This window comes from Nothoprocta perdicaria, unplaced genomic scaffold, assembly GCF_003342845.1.
Source record: "Nothoprocta perdicaria isolate Ctin4 unplaced genomic scaffold, notPer1 scaffold_185, whole genome shotgun sequence".
NCBI lineage: Eukaryota > Metazoa > Chordata > Aves > Tinamiformes > Tinamidae > Nothoprocta > Nothoprocta perdicaria.
The window spans coordinates 385,194-402,852 of record NW_020455038.1 but is presented as its reverse complement, the minus strand read 5'-3'; the positions used below and the strand labels follow the sequence as shown (position 1 = coordinate 402,852).

Genomic DNA, 17,659 nt, shown 5'->3' with positions numbered 1-17,659 from the left:
ACATTTCCTAATAAAATGGCTGTACAAGACGAGGGACTCAGGCAAAGCAGTAATTTTTGCCACCTGCAGAGCMGAGGAGCCTCTGAGCTGCGCACAGACGTTCACTGAACGTTACCTACCCAAGATCTCGGCATTTGCACGCGGTTCTGCCCTGCAGCAAAACCAGGCTCCGACACCACCAGGACTCCAGAGAGCTTCTGAGGCATAAAAAATAATACTTGGTATTACACTGTGCACTATCCCAAACATTTTCAAGTACCAAAAACAAGAAAGCAGACTCTAACGATTCAGAAATACTTGCTTCCGAGAGTTACTTGGAGCAATAATTTTTGTGCGATTTTTAATTTCCTTCTATACCAAACCTCAAGAATCAACATTTCATTAATACAAAGTTGCAAATAACTATACTGAAATATTTAAGTTCTCAATATTTGCTTCCAGGGAATTGCATATTTGCCTGTAAAACTCCTGATTTGCAACCTGCACTGAACTACTCCTGTGATTCACAAAAAAAAAGTGAATTACAAAAGGGAGCTTTTTTGACTGAATATATAGCTATTACGTAACCCATATAACAAGGAGTATAGTATTTTTCTGTTTTTTGATTGGAAGACTATTGGAGGACGGCTGTAAGTAGTCACAGAAGACTCACTGACTATAAATATCCCTTGCAAAAATAGAGTTGAATTAAGAGTCAGAAAGGAAGCAAAGCAACTTGAGCAACGTATCAGCATAAACTGAAAGTCACAAATGCTTTCAATTTTAAGTATKCAAAGTGATAACTATTTGCTGAAGAAGTTTGAGAAGACATTTTGAATAATGAATTCAAGAATYCTGTGATCCATTTCCTAGTAATTTGCAAATCAGTAGGGGGAAAAAGCTATTGACACAGTTTATTTCTTCGCAAATAATATGCAGAAAACACTCTGGGTTTGCCTTCCTGCCTGTAACTTCAGGTGGCAAGAAGCAAGTTTCAGTGACAAGGCTGCTAGAAATGCAGCGAGGACTCTTTTTTTTTTTGCCCTGCAATACAGACTTGCTTCCTTCAGCTTTCGGAAAAGACATGATTTTTAACAAAGCTCTGCTAGCCTTCCGAAAAGAAAAAATGCTGAAGTTTGTCAAAACACTAGCTGCACCAAAATGGAATATTTCTAGCCTTTTGACTGTGAAGCCCATATAGCTGGTGATCAGGCATATTTTGACTATTTGGACTCCATCTAAACTTAACTACGTGACAAATACTTAAGATAATTTTCAAGAACATTTACTTTACAGTTTCTCCCCAACTTTCTAAACAAACTAACAAACATAGACTAACAAGAACACCATTTCATCCTTTATTTGACTGTGTTCACTAACATTTAAGGGAGCAGCAATATTTTTACTGACTGCAGTTAAGCAGGAGCAGAGCTTTGGAACACATGCTTGGAAGTGGGAGCCGGACAAAGGAGGCACTGAAACCTCAATGACAGGGTGCCTGCAACATGCTGCCTAGATCTGGGGTTTAACTAAGAGCTCCAAAATCCACATTTTTAAGCAGCATTAGCAACGTAAGTCCTAGAGTGGTTTTGTGAGCATCAGAGCTGCCTTGATAACATAGGGCCTTATGTTCTTCCTGTATTTCATGTTTTGGAGGGCATCCCAAGCAAAGAGAATCCCTCGAAGACAAGTTTCCCCCAAAGCTACACAAGGGGCAGCTCAGGGCCAAAGTCAGGTTTTATCTCAGAGCAGAGAGGTCTGGGGCGGTCTATCAATGCCCATTCATTTCTTAAACGTTAAGAGTACAGTGTATACATGGGTACTATTTTGCTAACACTGATAAGGCACCAAATGATTTATTTAATAAAAGCATTTTCCCACTGCAAATCAGCACTGAATAGCTGCTTAAAGCAGGAGCCTTTCTGTTAGTCCTATTTCTACAATACTGTTTTGTTCTCACTGTTATATTAAAACCCTTTTATTAAAAAAGGAGACAGTTAAAAAGCATTAATATATGCTTTGATTTTCTGTAGCCTGACTAGTGTTTTATGACCACTGTCTGCTCACTGGAAAGACTATTCTGCCCCAAATGTGCTTGCTTGCCTCACCAATACCTGCCTCAGTGCAAGAATCACCATTACTCACTCGTATCAGAGAGCTGCTCCTTCTAGCGCAGAGAAAAACTGTCAGAGGGAAGAAAAAATACCTCGGCTCTCACATGCACAAGCTAATGACCCATGACTGCATGAAGCCAGAGTCAATGACAGCAACACATTGGGGCCTGTTTGTGATATAATTGCTCTRAAAAGAAAACAGCAAGAAAATACTAACACAGCAGAGAGGAAGAAATTACTGCCACCCAAAATTAGCTCCATGTGCTACCTTCAGACTGCATCAAGTTCCTAAATACTGTGTCCCACTGAGACCAATTCCCACCCAAACGCACAGCTCTCGGGCAGACCAGGCCGATCGAGGCCTCCAAGGACCTTTTCCTCCTCAGTTTCATTGCTAGCACATCGCATTCCCTCTTTCTTTTATTAAGTAGGCATTTATGTGCTTTCTAGCGAAAAGCTGTTTATTCAAAATAATCTGAAAGATACTTCAGATAAACTGTTGTGTTTTGGCAAAACATTAATTTGTTCTATGAGGGCGCAGCGCATGCAGGCGCAGCATCCCCACCAGAGGTTTATTAAAATGACAGATTATTTCCCAGACCTCTCACCAGGGTGAGAAAGGTAGAGGCCACAGAGAAGCCACCTAACCTTTGGGTTTGGCAGTTCTCTCTTTTGCAGTATTTCTTGCAAAAATGACTTGGTAAGTGACATATTAATGTCTTCATTGCTTTGTGGCCACAGGCTGAGTACTCTAGCAGAGCCAGCGTAGCACAATCGACATAGAGATCATTCAATCAAAAAGCACAAATCAGATATGAAATCGCAGGCATAAGAAATAMCCAATAACTTATATCCCGTGGAAGGAAAGGGGAGTCAAATGGTGATACTGCTTGAAACACACCTTTGAACCTGTCGTATATTTTGCAGAAAGTACCAGGATAGCCTACAATCGTCTTTTCAGMAAGATTTAACTAAGGGGGGGGAGGATCACCGATGATAAAGACAGATCAATTTTCCTCTAAAATTTTAAATGAAACACTCCTGTTTTGGAAAGAATTTCATTAGGGTGAAAATATAATATAGAAGTACCCATTTAGAAAGAATGTGCTATTAATTCTAAGCAGTGTATATAGAAGGGAAAATTGCATTTTTATCTAAATGGCTTTTTCTGCATAACCCATTTACAGTATTCTTTTACAGCTCAGTAATGGGAACTTCTCACATTACTATTTGGGCCAGACCACAGCRGAAGGCAGGAGCAGGCTTCAAAAACATCCAGAATATAACCCATTAAAAGAGCCTGMAAAAGAAGATCCTCAGAACGGGGGAAACAGACAGTGCAGTAGGTCTTAAAAGGTGATAGGAAAAGAAAAAAAAAATCTTAAAGGTGTTCAACCAAGTTTTTAAGGGAGAGAAAGAAACAAAACACATTCTTTTTTTCCTTTCCTGAGGGAAGAGAAAAGGTTGGGCCTTTCCTCCCCACTTCCAGGCCAAGTTGCAGCCTTGTGGAGAGTGAAATACAGCGGCTTTGCCAGCACAGAAGGCTCTGAGCTGCAAGGGTTTCTATCGCATGCAMCAGAAGAACAAAATTTAGAAGATGAAAAACTAATTTCATCATCTTAAACAAACACTCATTTCTCCAAACAAATAGTTTCCTATAATTTCAAACTGAATACAATCGAAACAATAATTTTAAACAGTTGACACCAAGATCAAGGTTGCCTCGTATATTTACATAAGGCAATAAGAACAAGCACCAAGGAAGGGCAAAATCAGATGCGAGCTTGTAGGACCATGTCTTTCTGGGACTGCCTCATCCTCATCTGACAGAATTAAAGGTCAACATGAAATTCTACTTTTTTTTTTTTTTTTAAATTCCAAGTCTTAACATTAAAAATATCGAACTCTAACAAACACAAAAACAAAACAGTATATTGGTGTTCATAAAAAAAAAAATCCTCAAAATAATGCAAGAGGACTCACAAAAGAAGTCAGAGCTTTCTAGGCGTTGTTCACTTGACATTCTTCACCTCTTCATTTTTTTCTGTGTTGGCTTTCTAAAACTTATTTCTGACAATTAGAGTAACGCAATTAATCTCTGCAAACAGAAGTACAAAGTGCAGTGGTTACAGTCACAGAGCAGGACAGTGCGTAGCTTTTATTCCCCAACCTAGCTTTACTCCTCATTGCAAAGTGATTACAGGAAACTACTTGTTTTAGCCTTTACATTAAGCTCTTTCCGAATTTAAGGCCAGCAACCAACCCTTCATTATACTTAATAGGTAGACATAGAAACATAATTGTACCACAATCTCCCCAACTCTATGTTTTTTCCAGCTCCTGCAGTTGAAATCTGTCTGATTCTACGTAAAGATTTCAAATTTATTCTTTTCTGTTACTGAAATATTTCAGAATCATTTCTATAAATTGGTTTAAAAAAATAATTCAAAATAAAAGTGGCTTTGGATAATTATTTGGACTAAAACTTAATTGCTTTCTCCCCCCAAAAACACATTTTCAAAGCTAGGTTTGTCAGCCCATAAAGCAAGATTCATAGCAGGCCACCAGCAGCAAGGAAATTCAAGCTGCACATTCATGAGCCGTATGAAAGAATTTCGAGCCCAGATGACAACAAACCTTCCCTCAATCCAWGGCTTTTAGGAGCAGCAAGTTATTACGTTCATTTCTTATAAGAATCTCAGCTAAAAAAGTAAAATCACAAATGAATCGAGAATGAATCAATTAACGTATTTTGCAATTATCTGCAGGACGTACCTCTTGGTCACGCAGCGCGTTGCACTGCTCTGCACACACAGAATTAAAGCGGAGAACCGAGGCTCACTGCAGAGATCACCRGGGATTCTCATGTGACGCCTGCTCGACCTCCCAGAGCAGCCTTACAGACATCTACATTTACACCCATTTTGTAGACAGCTACAATGAATTAAAAATTTATGTAACGAAGTTTCCTATGGACTGAAAATAATGATTAGGGGAAAAAAAGACCCAGAATGAAGAAGGGTTTTGCTGTTTCTCTCTCTCTCTCTCTCTCTCTCTATTTTTGGTAGTTTTCCCATCTCAAAATAGCTAGCACGAGCCTTTCATTGTCTTGGGAACAGTCTGATTTTCCTCCTCGGCCTCCCCAGCTCAGGAGTTGCACAGGGAGCACAAGGAGTTGGGATGCTGGTTGTTCCTCCCATCATGAAAAGAACAGCATGTGCCTATATTTAGAGGTAGAGAAAGGGATTACAGCATCCAAGGAAAAAATCTTACTGATTTTATCTTCAAAAAAGTACTTGTGTTTCTGTTGCCTTTTTTTAATCAAGTATGTGTTGCAAATGTTTGACCCTATATCCAGCAACAATAAAATCTGTTCTGCCTTAAAATACCAGCTGCACTTCAAATGATATTACTATTTTTAAAGTATTTGAGAATCAGTGTCTCGGAGATCATGGTGATTTTTATCACGCTTGCGGTGGATTCTTTGTTGCAGGGTACGAACAATAGGCTCCTCTCTAGAGCTATCTGGCCCTCAAAATCATCCTTGGGCTGAGATTTGGGGCTTCGTATTGGAGGGGGCGGGGGGAGGCGCGTGCACGCGTGTGTCGCGTTTTGGAATTAAATAAGCTAACAAAAAACAGACGAAAAACACTTTTGGCATTGAACGTAAGAAGTTAGACGAGTGTCTTGCGGGCGCAGCGCGACCTGCGGCGTTAGCGGCGCGCGCGCAGGAGTCGCCCCTGCGTCGGGGCCATCGGGGTGATGCGCAGGGGGCTGCCCCCTCCCCGCCGGGCGGAGGACCCCCCCCCCCCCCCCCCCCCCCCCCCCCCCCCCCCCCCCCCCCCCCCCCCCCCCCCCCCCCCCCCCCCCCCCCAGGGCCGCTCCGCCCGCTCCGCCCTTCCCCGCTCCGGGAAGGGAGACCCTGCCGGATACCGCGCGGCGGAGCCCGCTGGGCCCATCCCCGCTGCCCACGTCCCCGCGGCTCCGGAGTAATGCTGTGATTTATGGTCCAAGAGATACAACCTTAGGAAATAAAAATAATAATGGAACGAGGCTCTAACACCGCCTGCTCTGTGATTTAAGTCAGACATACGCGCCTCGATGTGCCTGAGCACCGCCGTCCCGTCAGGAGCCTCGCGGCCCGACACCGGCCCGGCCTCTGTTCCCATCCCGCAGTATCCTTGAGCTACCATCAGCCCTTACTTTTTATGAGGTCTCTTCCTCAAGACCAGAAGGCCTTAAAACGTGACTGTACAAGGACATTATGCCAAAAAAAAACCCAAGAAAAAGCCAGTAAAGGTTTTCCTTGGGGAGGGGATGCCGGGCTGTCCCGCACGTGGGACGTCGCCCGCCCGCCCCATCCGCCTGCGTTGCGCTCACGCCACTTTGGGGAACGTTTCTCAAACCGAGTCATTCCCTTCCTTTTAAACCCCGTTTTCGGCAAGGGCAACGCAGCCGGGGGAAGGCTGCRGCTGTTCCCAGGGGGGTCATGCACTTGCTTCACACAGCAAATTAAAATTCGCAATTTAAATTAGAATATATGCTTAATTAGGATATAAAGTGTTTTAAATTTTTCCTTACCTTACAAGTGGCTGCTTTCCAGCTACCTATCCTTTCTCAGCAGGATTGTGCTATTAGCAATACAAATTCTTTCTCACATTTTACAAATATTTTTTCACAAAATTAATTAAATGCAGACTTAACTCTGAAAATATGCACCTTACCACATAAAAAAAAATGGCTCATAACCACTGACTGATTAAAAGCTTTCCTGGGATCATGGGTATCAAGTCCTACAGGCCTAGCTGTCAAAGCCACACTAAGAAGTTTAGAAAAAAACAAAAAAAGGCAGCCCTCTCCTCCTACAGCTTTTCAGAGAGTCCAAACAGAAAAGAAGATAAATACTCACAAGTGTGCGCAATCTAGTCATTAGAGACAGGTTGCAGAGCAACCTGTGGTACTGCAGTCTGCACTAGGGCACCCAGCATAGCTCTTCTGGGCTCATACTGACATTGTTTGTTTAATCTCAAATACACTACTCATTTTAATGCAAAATCAATCAATACAGCACTTAAATGTAACCGAAATTCTGCTAGCCAAACCAAAAAAGCTTCTTTAGACAAATCTCAAAACCTACTAAAAATGTAGAGCATGCAATATCATGAACTACATTTTTATGTTAAAATAATACAAAGGCAGATTTGCTAAAATTAAAACTAAAAAAAATTACATAACTAGAGCTTCAGCAAAAGTGAAGTATGCAGAGCAAAAATGGTTCATTTTCAGGAGCAAGTGTCTCATACATGTGTGCATCATGGGGAGAGAAACCTTTAGTACAGGCGTACAATGAAGCAGTTACTGCTTAAGAGATGCAAACCCAAACTTTGAAGAAGTTCCTTGCGTGGCGGCTGGCGCGGGGCAGCGCTACTTCCTTCCCACAGGAACGCTCGCTCCTTCCTTCCCGCAGGAACGCTGTCCACAGTGAGACGCGGCTCACGGCACCACGGCTGCTGCAAACAAACACCCTGACCATCCCCCTGCTCCCTCACCCAACAGCTCCTCAAACGAGGGGACGACCACGACCAGGAAAGCAGCAACTGCACAATTTCTTGCAGCAACGTATGGACAAGAAGCACAACATGTAGGGAGTATATGTCTGGACCATCAAGACTTGCCATTGATTACATCAACTAAAGAAAATGCACTTGCCTTGTACGTATGCTTTTGTCATTTGTGAGATGAGAGGAACATAAATGCCAAGAAGGGGTGTTGGAGGGAAGAGGCAAAGCAGCAGCATCCAAGATGCTCTCTTTGAAGTATTAAGAAAGTCAGCTTGTTAAAATTAATGGATTAGGCCTCCAGCTGTTAAATTCTCTGCTTTAAATTTAAAAGTATTCAACTTTGGAACACTGGCACATAATCCTCAAAAATATATTTAAATTTGAAAAAAAAATCCTTGCATTAAAAACGGTCACTCATAATTAGCAATGCTCTAACTGCACCAATTAAAAAAAAAAAAGGGTAAGCAGCTAGCTACAAACAATACCAGTATTTTTGCATAAATTAATCACCTTATCTCTATGTCTAAACTGGGTCTGCCTAGAGAAAATCCTGTGCAACATTTTAAAAGTTAAACAATCCAACCAAGATCCGGAAAGTCAGGGTGGACCTTTTATTTCCTGAAGACTCCCGCGCGTCACCTACTGAATTTCCAGGAGAAACCTTGCTCTGCGTCCCCYGTGCCAGGGCTGGTGCCGAGGGGCTCTGCGTGCCGGCCACGCTCCGAGTGCGCCACCCCAGCCAGAGCTCCCTCCTAAAAACCACTCTCAAATTCATTAGGCAAAAATAATCCTGCATTTCACAAAATAAACAAGCCTCTCATCTTAAAATTGTGCATCAAAATAAAAGCATACGTTTGGAGAAGCAAACTTTGTTTGTGTCAAGGGCTTAGATTTTTCAATGAAAAACACAGACTAATTTGACAGAACGATTGCTGCGATCRGAGCAGCGGCCCCACGGATCGGGATGCTGCGTTTGACATAGCTCACCCGTGCCGCATGCACACAAAGCACTCCGGCCTGAAAAATGGTAAAGAAGCGATATATTTTGTGCTAGTAACAAAACAGGCAACGATCTCACCAAACACAATTTAACTGGTTACTTCTGATATTCTAAAGGTGGTCCTGAAATCACATAATTTAACACTTTATGAGATTTGAGTAAATTTTCTATGAAAATGCACATGTAGAGAGATATAAGGCTACCTGAAGATGCATTTTAGAACTGACTTTACATTTCCTGTGGATACTGCACTCATATTTTTTATTTCATGCAAACACACACAAAAAGAAAACACTAAAAATGTACAGTAATTTGTCCAGTACTAAAATTTTATATGGCCACATAAAGAGACTYTGCTGTACCAAAACCTCATCCTGGCCCAGAACATCACTGAGCAGCAAGTCAACAGTKAGAAATAAAAGCAGCCTATATATTCTTAGTTTACACTTTTGTTTAAAGCCGTATCACTTGCTTGTAACAGCAATAATAAAAAACCACATCTGTAGGTAATGTCTAACGAGAACTTTTTTTACTAAAAACTAATTACAGTTTTATAGCAGATCGTTCAACTAGATCATTGCCAAAAAAACAGGTATTGCACATTAAAAATGAAGAGATGACGGTGTGCAATATATCACGCATCTGAATAGCTCGCCGCTTTGAYCCATAAATATAAGTTCAATTCGGCTCCCCTCATGTCCCAGGCAGGGCTGCGAGCCGTTCAGCACTCACGTCTGCAGCCGTCCAACCCCACAGGTCTCCCCGCTCCAAGTGTGCGTGAACCACCCAGCCAGAAGGAGCCTCATTATGTGCTGTGGAAGAGAGCGGGTTTGCAAAAAGGATCTGCCTTAATGCAAATACAGCCACTCTGGCCAGAACAGACAGACCTAAAGACCAAAACCAGATAAACAGATAGATAGACAGACAGAGAGCAGCAGAATGGGTATAGTAGTTACTAAAATGCCAATAAATCCACATATTTTCTGCAGTATGTATTTTAGCATAACAGCCATAGCAAATGACATGGAAAACGGTACTTCTTGCCTCCCCTGCTCTTTGCCATAAAGCTCTGATAACGCACTGCTGTAGAATATTTATAAAGCAAAGGCAAACATTTCTCAACGAGACCGTTTTTGAGTGGGAGACAAGTGGAAGTGATAGGTGGTCAAAGCAAACAATAGAGCACAACCGTTACTCAACGATGCTAAGTCAATCAGGGCAACCTCACAATTATTTTTAACAGATCAGAAGAGTTTAAAAGATCATATTAAATCTGAAGCTAAATGCATACTGCAATCTTCCTACRATCTGCAGTGGGAGTATTCTTTCCTCCGAAACCTGCCTGCTAATCCAGATCATTTATTAAAGACAGATACTTCCTAGCTGTAGAGTGTATCACATAACTTCTTGGCAAAGGTACCAGCATTTTTTTTTTTTAGTAACTGTTAAAATTCTTTGTGCAAGTTTAAATAGCTCCTTCAAGCAAACAAAGCAGCGTCGGGAATCGCAGGTTCTCTGCTGCGACGCGCACCGGGCTTACTCAGAGAGCTCATTTCCAACCATCCTCGCAACAGCGAACATCCATTTCACGTCGCGCATGGCTTTCGAGGATGTCTAACTGTCTGAAATACCTCAGAAGAGAGCTCACAAACTCCATCTCAGTAAACAAGCTATTCCCTTGGTAAAAGCTCTCAAGGAATTCAGCAGTATTTTAAAATAATACAGCAAAATGCACTAGCAAAAGAAGGGAAACAAGGGTTCAGAGGCGCCTGGGCTCCGAGCTCATCCTTTGTCAATGTATTTGGTGGTAATTTAGCAGTGTTGCAACCCCGCAGTCGGGAGCTCTGGCCTGATGGTTTAGGCTGAGGATTATTATCAAATAGTGCAGGGAAGGGGAGCTGAAGTGCCCTGCCCGGACGGCGCGTGGCCGCGGATGYGCTCCAGCGCTGCAGCCTCCCCACCTGCGTTCACACTTTTCCAAGCGACATCTGCCCGGGTCCCCCTCCCCGCCGACGTGTCACCTGACATCTGCAGCACGGGACCTTCACAATTTCAATTAAAAACTAAAAACAAAAGCCCACTAGAACTTAATTACTGGGTTTCCAGAGAATACTAATGAACATCTCAGTGACGGGGAAGCTGTTCAGGTTCAGTCACACGAGGCAAGGCGAGAGCCCATGACACCAGCACCGGGATTTTCAGTGCACCAGCTGCCCTGGTGCAGTCACTGCTCACTACCCTGCGCGCCAGCGCCAGCAGCACCTCTGTCCCTGGGTGCTGAGCTCAGGCCATGGCAGAGGAACGTGCGTCTGGGGGAAGAAAAGCCCCCTCCACATCCCATAGGACAGCCCGCGACAAGGAACCGCAGAACGAAATCACCCCTAGCACAATCAGTGTTTGGGTGAAAGGGATGGCCAGGTAGCACTGGTATCAAAATCAGACACAGACTGGGCATGCCCATTCCCAGGGCTGCTCCAGGCTCTCGCCAAGGYAGGAGGGTATTGCACATCCTAGACTAGGGCACGGATACCCCGATTAACGCTGTCCGCGCTCGTCTCCTTTACAAACCYCCAGCTGCACACGCTGCAAAGGGCATCCACACCCTTAGGAGAAAAACAGGTTAATTAGAAGGAGCCGAGGGGCCATTAGAGCAACTCAAAAAAGTTGTTTCCCGCAGGGATCTGGGTGTTAAGGGACTATTTGAAGTGACTCTCCTTAAAGGGCTTCAGACCGTGTCAGTCCCTGAGCGCAGCTCCGTGAAGCGGTGCCCTCCGCCTCCCCCTGGCACCGCAGCGGGGGGGACAGGCAGCGCGGAGCCCAGCGCGGCCGGGGAGGGACGTGGCCGCCCGCAGCGCCCGCACCATGTCGCCGGGCCGGGCAGAGCGCGCGGCAAGGCCGGCCCTCACCAAGCCAGCAAGCRCCGCAGCAGGGCTCGACTTCCCATGGCACCGGCGGCGAGGAGCTGCGGGCGGCGCTTGTGCTGCCGGGGGACGCGGCGCTCCTGCCCTGCGCCCGCGCCGCAGGGCGCAGGCTGCTCCACGGGCCGCATGTCCCCGCGCGCACCAGCCACCCGCAAGGGCTGCAGATTGCACGGCTTCAATAAAGCCCTCTCCTAAACAAAGCACCAAACAGCCAAGGGCAGCACAGCGTAAAGGTAAATTATTTCTTCTGACTGAAGAGCCCATTCTATCTTGCCTATGGCATCTTTATCACTTCCAACACCAGTTAAGGTAAATTCTCTGTGGGTCTCTTTGGATCGTCTCATGCAAAGAGCCAACCCTTGCAAAGCCTTCAAGTGACTGACGTGTAACACAAAATGAACGCGTCTATCCGCTGTTGTAAAAGTGGCTCGCTATTTTATGCAAAGCCCCTGAAATACTGAAACACATCCTTATATAGGAATAGTGATTAAATGGCTTTCCCTCCAAGTGAGGAACTGCTCGAAAAGCAGCGTTTTGGTTATCACGACCAGAAAGCAATTACTTATTTCACTAGCGGTTACTAAGAATAGCAGTGATCAAAGTGGATGTAGGAGTGCTGTTAAAGACACTAAAGAAGGCAACTCTCTGCGTGACACACACACACACAAAATAGACATAATTCTAAGCCAAATTACACTTTCAATAAATATATGCACCATGCACTGTTGGGGATTTTTTTTCCTTGAACACACGAAATTAAGACCTATGAAATAGACTTTTTTAATCCCCTTTTTAGCCCAAGGCGAGCGGGTGCGGCGGTTCCAGGCTGCACACACATACGTGTGAGCGAGGGCGTGCATGCATGGCCCGGGGAGGCTGTGTGTTGTGCAGAACGTATATATGTGTTCGAGTCTGCCAAGGTAGAAGTGACAGGAACTGTGATTTGTGCTAACTAGCTATTGATCCAGTCAGATCGAGATGTTGTGTACAAGAAACAATAAAAGAGAAGGGGCCAGGAAGGATGCTGTGTGCAACTCCATTTAAAAATGGAAAAGAAGGGCCCCAAACAAACCAATTTATGTCCTTGCCTGGGTGAAGCATGGAGAATGCTGATGGGCTTCCCAGAGTCTGCTGTGCATGCTAAACACTCCCGCCTCAACCAGCGCGCCCGAGCCGGGCATTAGCCACGAACAAAGGGAGCCACAGTGGGGGCGAGGATTCACGCTTCAGAAAGCCAAACTGCAAAGCCAACCAGAACCGGGCTGGGGGATCGCCGAGTTTCAAACCACCTTCGCCCCCCCTGGATTTTCCTAGCACCTTCCTTAGCTAAATTGCTAAACGCGGAGCGCTATAAAAGGCCACTCTTTGAGACCAGACACGACGAAAACAATTTTGAACTAGACTAATGGTAGTAAAATGCCAGCTTTGCAGGACACAAATAATGAGTTATACTGTGTAAAAGAGGGGTGTGCTCGCAGAGTACACCACAAAACTGCCTGTGTGCATGCACACGGTTCCTACCCGCACGTGCAGCTRTTGTAATATCCACACACACGAGCAGGCAGCTCAGAAAATACAGCTTTGATAAGATAAAATGGAACCGATTGAATTTATATTCATCCTTATGTTAAACAGCTTTTATAATAGAGTGTTTTCTATTAAAATATTTTTCCTGGGCTTTAGAGAATTATGATGCCCTCTGGATACATAAGGGATCAAAACCGAAAACTAATGCTGAAATTAAACATCTGTCAACTAAGCAAGTTTCATCCCAGCAGACCCGGATCTGATTTTAAATTTCCTTTCCGTTAAAGAAAGAAGAGCGAGAGCCCTTTAGCTCGGTACCGACGCTGCAAGTGCTTTAATGTGCACAGGAGAAGACATGGAAGTGCAGGAACTACACCGGCAAGATGCCTTTGAGGTTTGGGAGGATCTGTGTAAGAGTTTGGGGGAAAAAACGCTACGAGGCAGCGCAGGTCGGGGCTCTGTGGGAGCCCCTCTCAGAGCCTGCATGCCAGGGCTCTGTGCAGCCCCTCTCCCGGCACCCCACACCTAGGCCCAGTTCGGGGCTCTGCGGGAGCCCCTCTCGCAGCCTGCGTCGCTGCTCGCCAGGGCTCTGCGCAGCCCCCTCTCCTCCCCGCGTGCCTCCCTGCTGCCGGGGCTCTGCACGGCCCCTTTCTGGGCACCGCACATCTAAGCCCTGCTCAGGCTCTGCGGGAGCCCCTCTGTGGGCACCCCACACCTAGGCCCAGCTCAGGGCTCTGCGGGAGCCCCTCTCGCAGCCTGCGCCGCTGCCCGCCGGGGCTCTTGTGGCCCCTCCGCGCGGCCCAGCCCCGCTCTCCCCACACACGTCCGTTGCGCGGCCGCTCTCCGTGCGCAGCGCGCCGGCAGTGGAGGCGGCCGAGGGCAGGGCCCTCCCGGGGTGCAGGCAGCCTGGCCMTGGCCTGGTCCGGCCCGGCGCAGGGGGCTGCTCGAGCCACCCCTCCAGGCCCACRCGCGGTGCCGCCCGCACCCATAGCAGGCGGAGCGGAGCAGTGCGAGGCACTGTCCCGCAGACATCCCCCCCACCACCCCGGGGCAGCCCGCGGTGCCCTCCCGCGCCACATATACCTTCTTTGCTCGGGTTCGGGGGCTTGGGCTTCTCCCAGGGCGCCATGGGCTTGTCCTCGTCCTGCCCCTCCAGCAGGGCCTTCTCGCCAGGAAGGTACCAGGTGGAGTTGTGCTCTGCCATCAGGGAGTCCAGGTCGATGGTGCTCATGGCACCCTTGACGCCCTCCGAGCAGCAGCTGCCCAAGTCAGTGTCCCCGTTCTGCCCCGCGCAYTCCCCCTTTTTGCTCTTCAGCCCCAGGGGCTGGTCTTCCGAGATGCTGAACTGCTGCCGCTGGAGCTGGATCTGCGCCTGCAGGATCTCCAGCGGATGGATCTCATCCTGGGCCGAGGTGCTCGTGGGGGTCCGCACCTGCTCCATGCCCGGCGTGCCAGGGTGGGCGCCTGCCGTGCTGCTGAGCCCGTAGCTGTCGGGGGTCGAGGTAGACGTGCTGAGGAGGCCCAGGGCCAGAGGCTTCTGTCCGTTGAGGAGGCCGTGCTCCCCCCGGGGCAGCTTGGGTGAGCCACCCAGCAGTGGGCTGCGCGTGGGCTTGGACACGGYGTTGTCGGAGCTGGACGACACCTCGTCCTCGTTTCCATAGCTGGTGCTGACCTCCTCGGTGAAGTCCACATGTGGGGAGCCGCCGTCCGACTTGGTCACGCTCTGAATGCCGCTGTCCAGCGAGGACATGAGGTCGGGCTGCTCCGCCAGCAGCAGCTCACCGCCCTTGCCCCACGACGGCGAGGTCAGCGGCTTGTCGTGCGGGGTGCCCCCRCCGCGCTCAGCGCCCGCCGCCCCCGGCAGCCCTCCCGGGGGCCCTCCCGGCGGCGCCGGCCCCGGGCTCACTCCGGCACCGCCGCCCTCGGCGGCTGAGAACTTGTCAAAGAAGGTGCCAGGGCTGACGTGGCCACTGTCCCGTTTCCGCCGCCCGCGCCCCCGCCCGCCACCCGCCTTGCCCTCTCCACCGCCCGCCGGCTCCAGCGTGAAGCCGGGCGACAGGCTGCTCTCGGCGGGCAGCAGYGGTGCGGGGCCCGCGGCCTTGGCCCCGCCACCCCCACCCGCCACCGGCCCTGGCGGGAAGTAGTCGGGGGCCGTGGGCTGCGCATCAGGCTCAGCCTGGCTGAGCTTGCGCTTGGCCTCAGCCGGGCTCTTCTTGTTGAAGGTGACGTTGAGGTTGGGGGCGCCCAGGCTGGCGATCATGTTCTGGCAGGCGGTGGAGAGCGCGGCCAGGCAGCTCTGCCCGAAGACGTTGTCCTTGGCRGCCGGCTTGCTGAAGGAGCCCAGCGAGAGGGCACCCAGCTTACTGGCAGCAGGCCGTGGCGGCGCCGGTGGGGGCGGCGGGAACTCGGGCGGTGGCGGGTAGGCGCCCGGCGAGGCGCTGAGGGCGGGTGCCGCGCCGTGGGCCGCCGGCTGCCGCGTGGCCGCCGCGAAGGCGAAGCCGGGCTGGGCGGCGAAGTCGCTGGCGGCACGGCGCTCGGCTACGCTGCCGCCCGGCGACTGCAGCTGCGAGAGGCCACCCATGGCCGGGGCGAAGGGCGGGTGGACGCCGGGCGAGGGCAGGGCCTGTGCCGGACCCTCGCCCGCCATGCGCAGCGGCTCAGGCAGCCCCAGCGCCCCRGGGCCCGGCCGGAAGAGCATGGCACCGCCGGCACCCGGCTGCAGGCCCAGCTCATGYGGGGCAGCCTCGGCCGGCAGCCCTGCAGCCGCCATGCGGCGCGGCAGCAGCTCGCCAGGCGGCGGTGGCCCCGTGAACCAGGCGCTCTCGGGGGCCAGGTGCGGCACTGGCGGCTCGAAGCCGCGCGTGCCGCCGCCGTCGCCACCGCGCTCGAAGGCAGGCGGGGGCAGCCCGCCGGGCGGCCCCACCTCGCCGTGGTGGCCCAGCTGCTGTAGGCTGGGCGGCCGCAGGCGCTGCTGGCTGCGTGACGCCATCTGCTTCATGACCAGGGCTGCATTCTGGCGCTGCGCCAGCGCCGGGTGCTCAGGGCCGCCGTGTGGCAGCGGCGCCCCGAAGGCCTCGGGCGCCGGTGGGGTGAACTCGCCCGGCAGGCCGGCGTAGGCTGTGGGGGAGAGGTGGCTCTCCATGGCGGGGCCGTGCATGCCGCCGGCCCAGGCGGCGCAGCGCTCCGCGCCGGGGTTGCCGGGGAAGTCGAAGCGCGGCCTTTTGGCGACGCTCACGTAGGGGGCATCGAAGTGCTGCAGTCTTTGATTTGGTGGCTGCTGCGGAGGAGGGTGCTGCATATTAAACACGGGGTCGGTGTAGGGATGCATATTCCTGTTCTCCAGCCGGTGAATGGGGTATTCAAACTGTGCGTGCTGGTTCTGCATCATGGGCCCATTGTCCTGCAGGTTGGGGTTGGGAGCGTTGGCCTCGGCCGGCTGTTGCCTAGGGATGGCTGGCGGGCAGGAGCTCTGTCTGGCCAGCATGCCCGGCTGCGGCGGCGGCTGCTGCTGCATCAGAGGGTGCCTGGCGCTGCCACCCGGCTCCAGCCCGGCGGGCATCTTCCGCGCCCCCCCGAAGCGCTCGAAGAAGACGCCATGCTGCTGCGGTGGGTGCGCCTTGGCCACGGCCATACCTGGCGGCCGCGGCAGGGCAGGCGCCCCCGCAAAGTTGCCGCCCGCCGGCACCTGCCGCCCGCCGCCACCCCCGCCATAGTGTGGCAGCTGCTGCCCCTCGGGCTCCGACGGGGAGAACACAGGCAGCTCGAAGTGCCCGGCAGGGCCCTCGCCAGGGTAATTGTATTCCAGAGGGTCCACAGCGGCCTGCGCAGGCAGCCGCCGCTGCTCCAGGCCATGGGGCTCGGTGGTGCCAGCGGYGGGCAGCCCGTGGAAGGAGGCGGCGCGGTTGGGGGACTGGTCGAGGGGCAGGCAGGGCGCTGGCACGGCGTGGCTGGAGGCGCCCGCGCTGTGGTGCTGGAAGTCGGGGCGCTGCTGCCCGAAGCCCTCGGCGCCCTGGCTCTCGGCCATGTGCTCATAGCCGTCGGTGAAGGCCGTCTGCCCGCCATAGCCCAGGAGGCGGCCGCCGTGCACGCAAGAGGCGCCGCCGTCGGGCCCGAAGCCGCCGCCGAAGTGCGGGTGGTGCTGGTGGGGGTGGTGGGCGCCGCCGGGGCCGCCGTGCTGCTGCCCGCCGAAGAAGCCGTGCGCGGGCGGCTGCATGCCGGCGCCGTGCAGCTCGGCGCCGCGGCCSGCGAAGCCGTACGCCTCGCCGGGCACGCTCATGTTCATGGCGAGCAGCGGCGGCTCGCCCAGCGCCCCCAGCGCCGCGTCCGCGCCCGCCGCGCCGCCGCCGCCGCCGGGGAAGGCCGGCGCCTTGAAGTGCGTGCTCATGCTCAGTCCAGGCTGCCCGAAGCCGCGCTCGCCCTGCGCGCCGCCGCGGCTGCTCAGCTGCGGCTCGAACTGCTCCAGCGCGAACATGCTGCGCGCTTCACAGGGGCATGGCCGCCGCTCCGCGCCGCGCCGCGCTCCGTCCCGCGCCGCTCCGCTCCGCGCTCACATCCTGC

At 51.2% G+C, this 17,659-nt stretch overlaps 1 protein-coding gene across 2 annotated transcripts in view; it reads right to left on the bottom strand.

The window, feature by feature from the left end:
• The window catches only part of MN1 (MN1 proto-oncogene, transcriptional regulator), a 32,737-nt gene extending 15,164 nt beyond the window's left edge, over nucleotides 1-17,573 (bottom strand). Inside the window, exon 1 of one of the 2 annotated variants that reach the window (XR_003248969.1) lies at nucleotides 6,675-6,930. Coding sequence is in view for 1 of the 2 variants with exons in the window: in XM_026036743.1 (XP_025892528.1) it covers nucleotides 14,186-17,573 (3,388 nt within the window). In the remaining variant the exon portion in view is untranslated. Of the gene's footprint in view, nucleotides 1-6,674; nucleotides 6,931-14,185 lie in introns of those variants that run through there. The other variant, XM_026036743.1, reaches the window with a different exon arrangement.
• Nucleotides 17,574-17,659: the final 86 nt, after the last annotated feature.